The following is a 14,804-nucleotide window of genomic DNA, read 5'->3' as shown; positions in this document are numbered from 1 at the left end:
TGGGCCAATGGTAATGTGACGCTAGTCACTACTCATGGACTTACTGTGAGGCAGGATAGTCAAAAGGTCCAGGGTCAGTACCAAGAGGAATCGCAAAAGACAAAAGCGCAGTCAGGTAACGGTCCTAGGTCAGAATATCAGGAAGGTAGCGGATCAAGACAAAGGGGTAAGTCAAACGGATGGTCAAAAGGTAAATCCAAGGTCAGCAATGGATGAACACAGAGCCACACCACTTGAGCAAAGCTACAAATGGCAAAGGTCTGACAATTGACAGAGCGTTAAATAGCCCTGTAATTACCCAGAATAGATAACACCTGAAGGAGATCTCACATTCCCAGCCAGATAGGACGGCTGAGCTGTCAATCACAATACTCACACCTCTCCCTCAGATTGGGTGGTAGAGCTGTCAATCACAATACTCACACCTCAGCCTCAGATTGGACGGTAGAGCGGACAATCACAATCCTGACAGCTCAGCCAGCCCTCGATCCCATAGGGCGGCAGAGCTGTCAGTCACAGAGTCCCTAGGACACCGTGAGTGGTGGAATCGTGACACTTACCATGTGTCAAAAATGACCTCATTGTGAATAAGGGTAGACATGGCTTCCCTTTTTTTGAGCTGGGCATTACATTTATATAGCTTCCCATAGCTGGGTGTCCAGTCAGGCCCCGGTCCTGCTCGGCCCTTATTCACATTGAGGTCTCAAAGGGATCACTTTCACTCTTTTTTTTAAAATCAAAAACAGTGTTTACAAACTACCCTAAGTGTAACACCCCTTTAGGGCTACCACGTTACACTGGGTGTTATGGGGGGTCTCACCTCTCTAGGGCGCAGTGCCTCCACCCGAATCTTGATTGGAGCTCTCACTGGGACTGCAGAAGGACGGTTATCTTCTGCCAGGGGCTGATTCGGGAAGCCCTTGCCACAGCTCAGTACACACTGACAGGGAACAGGAGTAAAACTGTTTAACAGGTTTATTGCTATGCAGCAGAATTGAGGTGGGTTTAAAGGAATAACATACAATACAAGTAACGGTGCTCTATAAAAGTCATATACACATCACAATCTACTTCTACCCCGACCCTGCAAATATAACATAGCAGGTTTTCCCTTTTTGCTTTAACTCAGTCCAAACGTTGGGGCTCAGTTTCCGCGGATGTTGGCGCGCAAATGAGAACCGTTGGTGCACTTAGATGAATATTAATGTCAATAGTCTGGGTTGTAGTGTACTCACTGTAAATAGCACTGGTAGAACCACAAGTCTCAGAAGGGCACTCACTGTGTGTCTCAAACAGTTGGATGGTTCTCTGGACACCAGCTGGGGGCAGCAGGATTCAGCCCTTTATACGGTGGGAGTGCCGGCAGAACTCTCCGAGTCCTTGATGTAACTTGCTTCAGAGAGTGACAGGACCGCGCTCTCTCCAGCAGCACGGGTATCTCAGAGGGGGCCGCCACACTCTGCAGTGTAGAGGAATGCAGATCCACACCGCTCCGTCTCTCACAGCAAGCTGCCACTCTGCTTCTCCTCTGAACTTTCACTTCCTGCCCAGCTCCCTCCCCCAAGTCTCTCCTTCATTACTTCCAAACTGTGTCATCTGACTGAAACAAGGGTCCCTGGGAATTGTAGTCCACTGCAGCTCAGGGGAAAAACGGTTAATGTCTGTAGGTCCCTGTTTAACAGCAGCTACAAAGCTGTTCTTAGTGTCTGTAAGTTCCAGTATACTGGTAGCTGCTCTGACAGTTCCCCGTGCAGGTGTTACATAAGTTATTTATATGCACTATTGCTTTTTACTTATAGCAGGAAATATGTTCATTTTGTTTCTATCTTAGCTTTTTGTCTGTTTAATGGCCAGTGTGAACATGCTCCTACAAGCTGCATGCATGCCAACTTATACTCCAGTTCATTTCTTTTGGTTTAATTACTCTACAAGTTTACTTCTTCTTAAGTTTTGTTTCACTTCTTGTTCGGAGCCCTCGAGATTTCTTCCCACAGCTCAGGAGATGTATAAGTGCTGGCATCTAGCGACAGAGAAGCATCTGCCGTCCATGATGCACCAGGGACGACCCGTGTACATCTTAATCCTACACTACTTCTCGTTCACATCTTACATTATTATGATTGTGTTAGATTATTTTATTTCATCCTGTACAATATTACAGGAGGTAAGTGACTACTTTGTATTATCCAGTAGCCGTCACATATTATACCTATTTATTACAGTTTTCTAGGATTTTGCACATTCTTGGAATTAAATATTTCTTCTGAATTATAATTGTAAGGGCACAGTCAGACGGCCGTATAAATGGGACCAAGATCGGAACACAGACCATGGACTGGCCGGCAGCTCTCCCTCCCCGAGTGTGACAGCTTCATGTATTTCTATGCAGCTGTCACACTCGGATCGGGAGAGCCGCCGGCCAGTCCTCGCACTGCATTCCGATCTTGGTCCGATTTATACGGCCTAAAAAGGAGAAGTGTTATAATACACTTAACCTCTCAAGTACTGCCCTATCCCATATTGATGGCCAAGATGTTTTTTTTTTTACTTTTCATTGACACATTTTTCCAACATTTATTTTTTAATAGCCATATAAGGGTGTGTGGGTTGTAGAAAGGTCATTTTAGGGAAAAGGGAGAATTGGAAAAAAAACCCCCTGCCATTAACCATTGTTTTGCATTTAAAGAAAACCCTGCCATTGACCATTCTTTTGCATTTATTTTATACAGTTTACATATGTAGCACAAAGGTTTTACCGTAAAAACAAGTTATCACCTATCCACACTGACCTCGGGGGTCTTGCACTGATCGGCAGAACAGGGCAGCTATCAGATCACATGATATTGCACAGACAATCAGGAGTGACTATCATAGCCAGTGTAAAAGCAGACGGAATGCAGCAGATATTTTGTAGTGAATCTGGAAAGTGAGTGGACGTCACAGCTCACTAATAGCAATAAGGAGAGAAAGCTTTAAAACACTGAATGAACATTACAAATAGTGTGTGTGACAGCACAACCGTTATAAACAGCTACTATCCGTTTATATTGTATGTTGAGGTCGCTTGGACATTACTAAGGCTGTGTTTGAGTTAAAGAGCTGAAAAGTTTACAATACAATCCTAGGAGACCTCAGAGTGTTACACATGTGTTTTCATGGCAATTGAACTTAGATTTGCTGCTAATCGAGTTTTTGGGAAAAAATTGACAAGATGGCGAATTAAAATTTTAAAAGATTCACCCATCTCTAACGGCCATCTTACGTCTGTCCAAATTTTCAACTCAAGGCCAGTAAGAAGCAGCAAAGCTGTGAAAAAAAAGTTATAGTCCAAATGTTATGTTGCTATTAGAGATGAGCAATTCGATCACGCTGGCCTGGTCCTGCGTCTAGTCCAATCCTCTGTGGCAGCTGGTTTTCATTTCACTTCTGCGCTTGGCCTCAAAGGCCGAGCAACTTGACTTTCTTCTACACTTACTCGGTCCTTTGAATGAATGATGTTGCGTCCCATTATGAGGTTAGTCCCATTATGATGTTGCAGGACCTAATAAGTGCTAAAGGATCTGAAGGACAGAGGGCTGAGGATGCCAGGCGTAAAAGTGAAAACCGGCTGTGACAGAGGACTGGACGGCAGAGCAGGGCAGCGCAAATCGAATTGCCCACCTCTACTATGAAATCATACAGATGAGTTGAATATGGGCATTTATACTTTTACAGTAAAGAAAATCAAGTCCATCAATGAGTTCCATAAACCAGACCACGATAGAAGGCTTTAGACTTAAAGGAGTCTCGGATGTACCTGAACTACAAGTTTTCCTCTTCCTTCTGGTTCTTCTCATCTATCTTATCTCCCTTATTGGAAACCTGACTATTATACTACTGGTCTGCCTTGATCTTCACCTTCACACACCCATGTACTTCTTCCTCTCCAACTTGTCCATGATAGATATATCCAGTTCCACCACAACTCTACACAACATTTTCGTCATTTTCATAACGCAAGACCACATGGTTTCTACCTTGGCCTGTATGAGCCAGGTATATATTTTTTGCTCATTAACCAGTAACGAGCTCTCAATTTTGGCCGCCATGAGTTTTGATCGCTACGTAGCCATCTGTAGGCCTCTACATTATCACACGGTCATGAGTCGGAGACTCTGTGGTCTGCTGGCGTCGATCAGTTGGGGTTTCGGGTTCATAGAGATGGTTCCAACTCTTGTGTTCATTTCAAGGTTCACTTGTTACATTTCCAAGGAAATCGATCATTATTTTTGTGACGTATTGCCCATCCGGGACATCACATGTAGTGACACTTCAACTTTGGACCTTTACATTCTTATTTTTGGCAATGTAAACATTTTTATTTTACTCTTCCTGACTATAATGTCCTATGTTTTTATCATCGCATGCATTTTAAGAATAAGCTCGAATGCCGGCAGACGTAAAGCCTTCTACACATGTTCCTCGCACATCACGGTAGTTGGGATCTTCTACTCTTCTATCGTCTTACAATATATCGTAACAGTTTCCGGGAAGAACATAGGTTCCAACTTAATCTTCTCTCTGTTTAACACGGCCATTGCTCCCATGTTGAACCCACTTATCTACAGCCTAAAAAATAAAGACGTAAAATCAGCCCTACGACAAAAGTGGAAATTCTGTGAAAGAACAAAAAATTTTACTTAAACTTTTTGAAAGCCATGGTCGAAGCGAGGATGCAGGATCGTTCTTCAGGCCATTGTAAAATAACAGATTAATGAGATTTATTATGAAGACTGTTGATTTTAGTAGGATCACGAACCACATTATGAGTCTTCGTTTTTCATGTCATAAGTCCAATCATCTTTAGGTTTTTTTTTTTGAAAAATATCTCTAATACTTAACCTTAGACAGGAGCGGAGTCAATTTGCCAAAATTTGAATTAGGCAGATTTGCTCAAATTTGGCTGGAAAACTTGATTTGCATCCAAATTATGTAGTGCTAATCAAGTGACCCAATTTCCCTAAAAAATTTTTTTTGGATGCTGATGTTTCCTGACCACACGGGTTAAAAAACAAAAACCTCAAACTCACATCGTCTCTTACCTGTGAATATCACAGATCCCCATTAATCCTCTAATCGATCCCTAAGCGCCATTCTTCTCTTCATTGGGGCTTCCATTACCAACAAGACCCTTGACGCACATTATGACGTCAAAACATGCATCTCCCTACGTGGTCACATTGCCCCACATGAGACAATGACGGTCTCTATGAATCTAGGTCTAGTTGGTACATGAAGCCCAGGAGCTTAGGGAGCAAGCGGAGGACTGACAGGGATAGGTGAGGAGTGAATATTTTGTTTTACAACCCCTTTCCTGTCCATATGGTGGCCAACTGGTGATTGATGTCAATTTTAAAACTAATTTCATATATAGAAATAAGTTTGTCCATCACAATATCTCAAAAACATAAGCCTGGTGGAAATGGCTGTCCGACAAAAAAAAAAAAAAAGAAGTATTTCAAATCATGGATGGTCTTAAAACAGTAAACCGAGGCATCCTCCCCTTCCAGCACCCCTGTGGATCCAGCACTGGCCACCTGGAGGTATATTCAATTTTTAAGCCAACATGACCGCTGCAGTCTGTGATTGGGAGTTGGCGATAGCATGTCTACCTGGGCCCCCTGAGCTCAGAAGGGTAATTGAAGACAGAAGAAGTCAAAATAGTAAGCTAGCAAGAAGAATGGTAACACTTGTCAATTAATGTGCCTCTCCAAAAGGACTATGGAGGAGCATGCAAGAAGCTCCATCCTGCAGCACAGCTGCTGTAGTGGGCACCATGAGGAAGAGATAAGCCCTCCAGGATGAGAGGAACCGCCGTTATAGAGAGTCAGGCAGAAGCTTAGACCTGTAAGTGAAGACTGTATCCACCTACATGGCTGTTAGTCTGTTATAAAAGCTGAAGCCAAACAAGAGACCGGAGCAGTGGTAGACCGGGAGAGGGTAAGTAAAGTACAGTGTGTTATTGTGGCACATAGCTGTGCTAGTGGTCAAAAGTTTCAAAAACTGCAAACTTGTGACAAAAGGGACTTGAGATAGATTGGGGTCAGAGGTGGAGGCTGATGTGGTGACACATTTTATTTTTATATTTGGGTATGTCTGACTATTAATGCATCTTTATCTCTTTATTATTGATTTCATTTTGTGGATTACATTGCACTATTTGTGCGTATTACATTGCACCAAAATTTCTATAGATCTAACTTTCAGAATTGTATTGTAATTAATTCTGGGTATACAAATGTGCATATACGTACTGGGCAGTATTCTGCATTCTGGTGGCTTTTTATCTTCATTATTTTAATGTCTCTCATCGACCTCCACTTGCTTTCATTGCTTCTTGACTTTATATTAAACCTTTCATTTTTATTTTTGTTGTGTACCTCAAAACAGTTATTGTTTATATACAAGTTTGATTTCTTAATATTAGGAAGCAACACTAACTTGATATTTTGGATTTGGGACCAAGCTTGCGGGGCAGAAGTTTGTTGAAAGGGGACAATCCCTTTAAAAAAGACCTTCAACTCCAAAATACCAGGCAGGTACTGAGAACTTCTGCAATCCAGTAATAATAGGACAATTCAGCTTTTTTAACCTGTGATTTATTAATCAACAGCACAAACACAGATACAAAGAGGAGAAAATACAAAATTCTCACACTGTAACAAAGTTCCTGTCTTTTCTTCTGGGGTGAAAGTTATAAAACATTTACATTATAACTTTTTTATTACATGGTTCTAAAACCCGTCATATATATTACACACATACAGAGGAACGAGCCGCGGTTATAAAACATGTACAGAACGTAGGGATTATCGGAAGTCAACCGTCAGTCCGACCCGGCAATGTTTTTGTAGGTTAGTAGCAGCTGCTATCTCGAAACTTCATCCTTACGGAGGATAAACCGATGCTTGTGTTTCTTCTTCACGTTCGGTTTGTCGTCCAATACACTATATACAGAACCAAGTGCCAAAGTACCAAATACTGTTAAACTTGTGCAACTCCATGACAGGCTGGATGAGGGGCTTCTGCCCTCCAGACGCCGATTTACTGGCCGCTGATCTTCTCCCTCATGAGCTGCAGCATCATGTCCGAGTAGTGCTCCAGTAATCGCAGGGTAGGGGTGGAGGAGCTCCTCTCGTGGCTGGAGGACTCTTGTACAGAAGGGTTTCTCCTCCCGACTCCCACCAAGTCCATTTCACTTTGAATGTGATCAAAGGCATCAAAGAACAAAGATCTCAGACGAGACTTTTCTTCATGGGAACCCCCGTAGCCTTCAACCTGTATGGAATGAAAAAAAAAAATCAGAAAATACAGTAGTGGCTAAAGGACGTCTGTCACCAAATTTCACAATATAACCTGCATACGTTATTTAGCTCTTATATTTTCAGAGTAAATACTCCAGCCTCATCAGGTCTAAGTCAGAATGGCTGTATAACGTATAATTCACATATCAAGTTCACGTATAATTCATAATCCTTTGAAAAAGTTTAACGCAATCTCCACCCACTTAGCCTGACTGACAGCTCCTCAGGGTCCCTCCTCCCTGCGGTCACTGATATCTCACACTGCTCAGTACAAGCAGCAGCTTGTGGATCTTTTGAGTACTCGCCATAAAATCCTATTCTCATTATTGTAAAATAACCCACTGGCATTTTGGGTATAGGTTGCTGCCACTAGAAGGCAGACACAGGGAAAAAAAAAATCATCCCTAACATGCTATACCATTCTAGCAGTCACCAAGTTAAATCATTATGTATTGGACCAGTAGGAGAAAAAGACAATGAGATTCTAGAGGAAAATCATCAAATCAAGCATCAGATGTGAACCAGGCTAAACTAGAAACAGTGAAGAAATCCTTGTGTACAAGACATGTCTGTGTTTCTAATCACCTGGAGGAGGACGGGTTGGGAAGAGAAGGAGGAAAAGGAGGAGGAGGAGGAGGGGTTGGGAAGAGAAGGAGGAAAAGGAGGAGGAGGAGGAGGGGTTGGGAAGAGAAGGAGGAAAAGGAGGAGGAGGAGGAGGGGTTGGGAAGAGGAGGAGGAGGAGGGGTTGGGAAGAGGAGGAGGAGGAGGGGTTGGGAAGAGGAGGAGGAGGAGGAGGGGTTGGGAAGAGGAGGAGGAGGAGGAGGGGTTGGGAAGAGGAGGAGGAGGAGGAGGAGGGGTTGGGAAGAGGAGGAGGAGGAGGAGGGGTTGGGAAGAGGAGGAGGAGGGGTTGGGAAGAGGAGGAGGAGGAGGAGGGGTTGGGAAGAGGAGGAGGAGGACGGGTTGGGAAGAGGAGGAGGAGGAGGACGGGTTGGGAAGAGGAGGAGGAGGAGGACGGGTTGGGAAGAGGAGGAGGAGGAGGACGGGTTGGGAAGAGGAGGAGGAGGAGGGCGGGTTGGGAAGAGGAGGAGGAGGAGGAGGACGGGTTGGGAAGAGGAGGAGGAGGAGGAGGACGGGTTGGGAAGAGGAGGAGGAGGAGGAGGACGGGTTGGGAAGAGGAGGAGGAGGAGGAGGACGGGTTGGGAAGAGGAGGAGGAGGAGGAGGACGGGTTGGGAAGAGGAGGAGGAGGAGGAGGACGGGTTGGGAAGAGGAGGAGGAGGAGGAGGACGGGTTGGGAAGAGGAGGAGGAGGAGGACGGGTTGGGAAGAGGAGGAGGAGGAGGAGGAGGAGGAGGACGGGTTGGGAAGAGGAGGAGGAGGAGGAGGACGGGTTGGGAAGAGGAGGAGGAGGAGGACGGGTTGGGAAGAGGAGGAGGAGGAGGAGGACGGGTTGGGAAGAGGAGGAGGAGGAGGAGGACGGGTTGGGAAGAGGAGGAGGAGGAGGAGGAGGAGGACGGGTTGGGAAGAGGAGGAGGACGGGTTGGGAAGAGGAGGAGGACGGGTTGGGAAGAGGAGGAGGAGGAGGAGGAGGACGGGTTGGGAAGAGGAGGAGGAAGGGTTGGGAAGAGGAGGAGGAGGAGGAGGAGTTGGGAATAGAAGGAGGAAGAGGAGGAGGAGGGGTTGGGAAGAGGAGGAGTTGGGAAGAGGAGGAGGAAGAGGAGGGGTCGTGAGGAGGAGGAGGGGTCGTGAGGAGGAGGAGGGGTCGTGAGGAGGAGGAGGGGTCGTGAGGAGGAGGAGGGGTCGTGAGGAGGAGGAGGGGTCGTGAGGAGGAGGGGTCGTGAGGAGGAGGGGTCGTGAGGAGGAGGGGTCGTGAGGAGGAGGGGTCGTGAGGAGGAGGGGTCGTGAGGAGGAGGGGTCGTGAGGAGGAGGAGGAGGAGGGGTCGTGAGGAGGAGGAGGAGGAGGGGTCGTGAGGAGGAGGAGGGGTCGTGAGGAGGAGGAGGAGGGGTCGTGAGGAGGAGGAGGGGTCGTGAGGAGGAGGAGGAGTCGTGAGGAGGAGGAGGAGTCGTGAGGAGGAGGAGGAGTCGGGGTCGTGAGGAGGAGGAGGAGGAGTCGGGGTCGTGAGGAGGAGTCGGGGTCGTGAGGAGGAGTCGGGGTCGTGAGGAGGAGGGGTCGTGAGGAGGAGGGGTCGTGAGGAGGAGGGGTCGTGAGGAGGAGGGGTCGTGAGGAGGAGGGGTCGTGAGGAGGAGGAGGAGGGGTCGTGAGGAGGAGGAGGAGGGGTCGTGAGGAGGAGGAGGAGGGGTCGTGAGGAGGAGGAGGAGGGGTCGTGAGGAGGAGGAGGAGGGGTCGTGAGGAGGAGGAGGAGGGGGGGTCGTGAGGAGGGGTCGGAGGGGTCGTGAGGAGGAGGAGGAGGAGGGGTCGTGAGGAGGAGGAGGAGGAGGGGTCGTGAGGAGGAGGAGGGGTCGTGAGGAGGAGGAGGGGTCGTGAGGAGGAGGAGGGGTCGTGAGGAGGAGGGGTTGTGAGGAGGAGGAGGAGGGGTTAGGAGGAGGAGGAGGGGGGTTGTGAGGAGGAGGAGGAGGAGGACGGGTTGGGAGGAGGAGGAGGAGGAGGACGGGTTGGGAGGAGGAGGAGGAGGACGGGTTGGGAGGAGGAGGAGGACGGGTTGGGAGGAGGAGGAGGAGGAGGACGGGTTGGGAGGAGGAGGAGGAGGACGGGTTGGGAGGAGGAGGACGGGTTGGGAGGAGGAGGAGGAGGAGGACGGGTTGGGAGGAGGAGGAGGAGGACGGGTTGGGAGGAGGAGGAGGACGGGTTGGGAGGAGGAGGAGGACGGGTTGGGAGGAGGAGGAGGAGGACGGGTTGGGAGGAGGAGGAGGAGGACGGGTTGGGAGGAGGAGGAGGAGGAGGACGGGTTGGGAGGAGGAGGAGGAGGACGGGTTGGGTGGAGGAGGAGGAGGACGGGTTGGGAGGAGGAGGAGGAGGACGGGTTGGGAGGAGGAGGAGGAGGACGGGTTGGGAGGAGGAGGAGGAGGACGGGTTGGGAGGAGGAGGAGGACGGGTTGGGAGGAGGAGGAGGACGGGTTGGGAGGAGGAGGAGGACGGGTTGGGAGGAGGAGGACGAGTTGGGAGGAGGAGGACGAGTTGGGAGGAGGAGGACGAGTTGGGAGGAGGAGGACGAGTTGGGAGGAGGAGGACGAGTTGGGAGGAGGGGGAGGAGGAGGGGTTGGGAAGATGAGAAGGAGGAGGGGTTGGGAAGATGAGAAGGAGGAGGAGGGGTTGGGAAGATGAGAAGGAAGAAGGGGTGGGTAGATAAGAAGGAGTAAGAGGTAGAGAACAATTAAGGCTGTCTAATCCACTTCGGCCTGCAACTATCACCTTGCACACTTGGAAAACAGAGCCTGAATGACACATAGCCCAGGAAGACCATTCCACGGATGTTCTGGAACAATGAAGAGTGAGTCCAAATGGCAGATGGGGAGTTGAGGGACAGGGATATGTTTAAGGCAGAAGAAACAGCAAGATTGCATAGGGAATGTTCAAAAGGACGAGATGGGGATGGGCAGATCTGGGGCAAAACTGTACCCTCATTTAAGTAGAAGGGGAAAACCACTATAGACAGAAAGGATGGAGCTGGACTAAGCACCACCTTATCTTGGTGGGGGATCAGGAAGGGAGAGTGAAATGATCCGTGGCCAGTTAAAAAAACATGAATCCTTAGCCTGGTGGTAAGGGAATGACCACCTTTTCATGGATGGATGGGAGAGGAAACAAAATGAAGGAATCTTTCTTATTTGCTTCCTGCTGCACGTTATGTTGAGAGGACTGAGGGTTTGCAAAGTTGTGAAGAGAATGGAACCGGAGTTTGTTTTTTCCCGGAAGGGCCAACGAAACGGGTCCTGGTCTGGGGCGAATAACTCTAGTTTAAGGCTTCAGATATATTCTCATTCACTTGGGCCAGAAAAGAATGGAACCTTCAAAAAGACCAAGCTGTTAAAGAGCTGTTATAAGTTTTTACTGCCGATAGGCGTTTGACGAAGGCAGATCTGCAGATGGCAACCACCGTAGCCGAGGTGCAGGAGATAAGTCGCAGAAAAGGGCAAAAAAAGTACTTCTCAGTATAAGAGAACAGACCTCCTGTTTTTCCTGTGTTGTGGCAGAAAGGCCATCATGGTGGAGTTGGCAGAACCAGTCTGCCCAAAAGCCAAGTCTGTTGTCTCAAAGGAAGACCTCTCAGGTCTTCAACAGGAGGCTGCATCCACCATGGGATTAGTAGGCATCTTGGCCAGATGAAAAACTAGGAGGGTAAATCCAAGAGGAACCACTGCTGGAGACTTGGAAACACTTAGAAATAATCTCTTCTCGAAGGGGATACATGAGGTTTGAATGTTTATCACAAGAGAAGGAGGTCTTGTCTGGGGTCTTCCATTCTTTTTGGATGACCTCCTCAAACTCAGAATGCGAAGCAAAGGCCTTAAAAGGAGTTGTGTGGGACTTTACACAGAGGATCAGACTGACCACAAGAGAACGTAGTGTTACGGTCCAAGTGCAGAACAGGTCCGCTGCTAAAGAATTCAGCAAGACCCAAATTGATTGCCAGAGTATGGATGTAGCTGAGGGCTTTACAAGGCACAAGCACTTGTAAGAGGGGCTACTAAGGGCTGTTTGGATGGGTCTTGAGAGCTGGTGGAGTCACATTTATTTCCCTAGGATCCTTGTAGTCAGCTCCCAGTAGAGAGCAGCCGGTGTGCCTCTCTAGTGTGAGGGGGCACTGGTCGGGAGCAGATGGGAACCTGGCTGACCCTTATGTTTCTGAGTGCCAGAGGAGCAGCGGAGGCACCTTGCATCCTGCATTAGTGGGAATAACATGGATACAGACCCCAACAAAGAACAAATATAGAAAAAAAGCAGAAAACTGGCGTAGCTCAGTGCCTGTATAGGTGGGACAACATTTTTACATTTTTCGTGTCAGCCTCTTGGTGACGGCATCCTGTACCCAGAGTCAATTTCTTAAAAGATATTAATGTATAAGACAGAGAAAACCTCTGGAGATAACCTTTCAAATTGCAGTGAAAAATAGGATTTTAGACGGGGTGGTCCTCCCATAGAAACATTCCATTACTTACCTCTTTGTAGGTCTGTAGAGTCTTTTGGAAGATGTCGTGAAGCTCCTCCACTACTTGCTCACAACGGCTCGCCAGGACCTCCACATCTGACAAAGGCCAGAGGCAGATTATGGTTTAGGTCACTGAATGGCATGTATCAACTTGTATAAACCTAATCTAAAGTTCAAGCCCTCATTAAAAGGGGTCCTCCGGGTGCAACTAGTATGCATTATTCTTTTAAAGGGGTTTGAGAAAAAAAAAAGTATCATCATCATCTTCTTTCTCTAGGAGCATACCACTCCTCCACGCAGCTCCAGAGCAGCACTTACAAACGCGTGCTTCTTGCCTAGTAAACTGTCCACCACGAATAAACCGCAGAGGTGGCCGATAACCAAGGCAACAATCAAACTATAAAGTGAAAAAATCCTTCTGTTCTTAAGAACGGAGATGTGAATTGCAACGTTGCTAGTTTTTACAAGCACTTTGCAATTTTATCCCTTCAACTAGATGAAATCTAGAATAAAAACAAATGAATATATACCCTGCAGTAAGTAAATAGTAATAATACATGTAAATATCAAGTGAAAAAGTCATCCCACCGCGACAAGGTGTACCCAGTCAGGATGGTCTCAGCTCTACTATCTCACCTATGTGCCAGCAGGCCATAGGGACGTGGTCCGCCCTTTTGAGTTCTGCAACTTGTCTATATGGCTTTCCATTGGCAGGTGTGAGACAGCCGGGCCCAGGTCCTGTTCTGCCCCAGTCTATTTTGAGGTCTGCAGGCACATCACGTGGTGAGTAACTTGAGTTAGGAACCATCACGATGGGTACACCTTTTCGCGGTGGGATGGCTTTTACACTTTTGAGCATGACAAGGGGAACAGAAGAGGAGAAATTCTAAAGTTTTTCACTGGAGTCGTCCTTCTTTACCTGGTTCTCCAGGACAGCTACATGAAGTCGCTTCTGGGGAGGACGGGCCACTTCTTGGGATGTTGGCCTCTTCCATGACAAGGCTGCTTGTATGGAGACTGGCACTTGCGTGGCTTGGAAGTTCTGCTATGGACGCTCTTCTGGGGAAGTCCTGGATCTCCAGTGGCCGATCGACCGATGAGGAGTTTCTTCTTTTCTGCATTTCCAGGGCAGGGACGTTCTTTTGGACATCTCCACCTTTGGGCTTCATCTCCTCCTTTTTAGACATCTTCGATAGGTTATTGACAGATTTGGCCTTTTTCTTCAGGCGAGGGATAAATCCGAAGGAGGACGGCGGCGGCATTAGAAGCTTATCACTTACAGGATTGGGGGAGAGGACTGAAGACTTTACTCTCTCTTGGTGTAAGGAGGAGATCTGCTCGTAAGAAACAGAGGAGAGGAGAGGCTTATGGGGGTCGTCCTCAGCGGGAAGAAACTTGTTCTGTTCTAGGGAGGGTAAGTCTATACTAGACAGAGGCCGGGACATGCAAGACAGCTGCCGGTGCTCCTCTGCTTGGCCGCCATTGAGGTTTTCTCCCATCGATACGCTACGAAATATTTTTGCCTTGAAACTAGCAGTGGCCTCCATGTAAGATCGGCACCTACTGGATTTGTTCTTATTCGGCCAACAGCCGGGGAACGAAGATCGGGAGGAGGACGCCTTCTCGCTCACTTGAAGTTTTTGCACACTGGACGTGGAATTTGAGATTTCTGGACAAACTGTAAATCGAAAAAAAAATAAATGATAGACAAGGACATAAAATGACTTTAAAAAAGGCGCAAATTAAAAGCAGACTCAAAACATCGAAAATCAGAGAGAAAAAAAAAAAAAAAACAAGAAAAAAAAACAAGAAATTCATAAAAAGTATCCGGAAATTTTCAATATATTGCTCTTTTTCTTTGATTTCTGAAAGAAATGCATAAAGAATTCTAGACGCGTGCCCAGATCAGTCACTTTCAGTCCCTCTTCCTTCACACAAACTGCTCTCTTGCTGTAAGACACATGTCAAACTCTAGCCCAGGACGCCAAATCTGGCCCGCAATACCGGCAGCGCTCCCTCCCCCACGTTATTCTGTATGGAGGACCATGTGGGGCCCACTATACTGTATGGAGGACCATGTGGGGCCCACTATACTGTATGGAGGACCATGTGGGGCCCACTATACTGTATGGAGGACCATGTGGGTCCATTATTCTGTATGGAGGACTATGTGGGGCCCATTATTCTGTATGGAGGACTATGTGGGGCCCATTATACTGTATGGAGTATGTGGGGTCATTATACTGTATGGAGGACTACGTGGGGCCCATTATTCTGTATGGAGGAATATGTGGGGCCCATTATACTGTGTGGAGGCTCTTAATAGATATAAAGTTTGGCCCGAGACTTTGTCCAA

General features: G+C 47.6%; 3 protein-coding genes across 5 annotated transcripts in view; 1 reads left to right on the top strand and 2 right to left on the bottom strand.

Annotated features, from left to right (window-relative positions):
- LOC141153303 (olfactory receptor 1N1-like) overlaps positions 1-1,563 on the bottom strand; it is a 75,726-nt gene extending 74,163 nt beyond the window's left edge. Inside the window, exons 1-3 of one of the 3 annotated variants that reach the window (XM_073638019.1) lie at positions 1,236-1,563; positions 821-940; positions 45-124 (exon numbers count right to left, since the gene is read on the bottom strand). The gene's annotated coding sequence lies outside the window, so the exon portion shown is untranslated. The remainder of the gene's footprint in view (positions 1-44; positions 125-820; positions 941-1,235) is intronic. The other 2 variants (XM_073638017.1, XM_073638018.1) reach the window with 2 other exon arrangements.
- A 2,172-nt stretch (positions 1,564-3,735) lies between these two features.
- On the top strand, positions 3,736-4,683 carry LOC141155585 (olfactory receptor 6C74-like). Its single transcript, XM_073642456.1, has one exon. The coding sequence runs from the start codon at positions 3,736-3,738 to the stop codon at positions 4,681-4,683; it is 948 nt and encodes a 315-aa protein (XP_073498557.1).
- Positions 4,684-6,675: 1,992 nt separating this feature from the next.
- The window catches only part of WDR62 (WD repeat domain 62), an 87,978-nt gene continuing 79,849 nt past the window's right edge, over positions 6,676-14,804 (bottom strand). Inside the window, exons 29-31 of the mRNA XM_073641812.1 lie at positions 13,368-14,126; positions 12,459-12,544; positions 6,676-7,317 (exon numbers count right to left, since the gene is read on the bottom strand). Coding sequence (XP_073497913.1) covers positions 7,084-7,317; positions 12,459-12,544; positions 13,368-14,126 — 1,079 coding nt within the window. The 3' untranslated portion in view covers positions 6,676-7,083. The remainder of the gene's footprint in view (positions 7,318-12,458; positions 12,545-13,367; positions 14,127-14,804) is intronic.

Source organism: Phyllobates terribilis, unplaced genomic scaffold, assembly GCF_046119375.1.
Source record: "Phyllobates terribilis strain yellow unplaced genomic scaffold, ASM4611937v1 Scaffold_7__3_contigs__length_470593459, whole genome shotgun sequence".
NCBI lineage: Eukaryota > Metazoa > Chordata > Amphibia > Anura > Dendrobatidae > Phyllobates > Phyllobates terribilis.
This window is presented reverse-complemented; position numbering and strand designations above follow the sequence as displayed.

Excerpts from the sequence above, each read along its gene's own strand:
- LOC141155585 (XM_073642456.1), top strand. The coding sequence starts at position 3,736 with ATGAGTTCCATAAACCAGACCACGATAGAAGGCTTTAGACTTAAAGGA.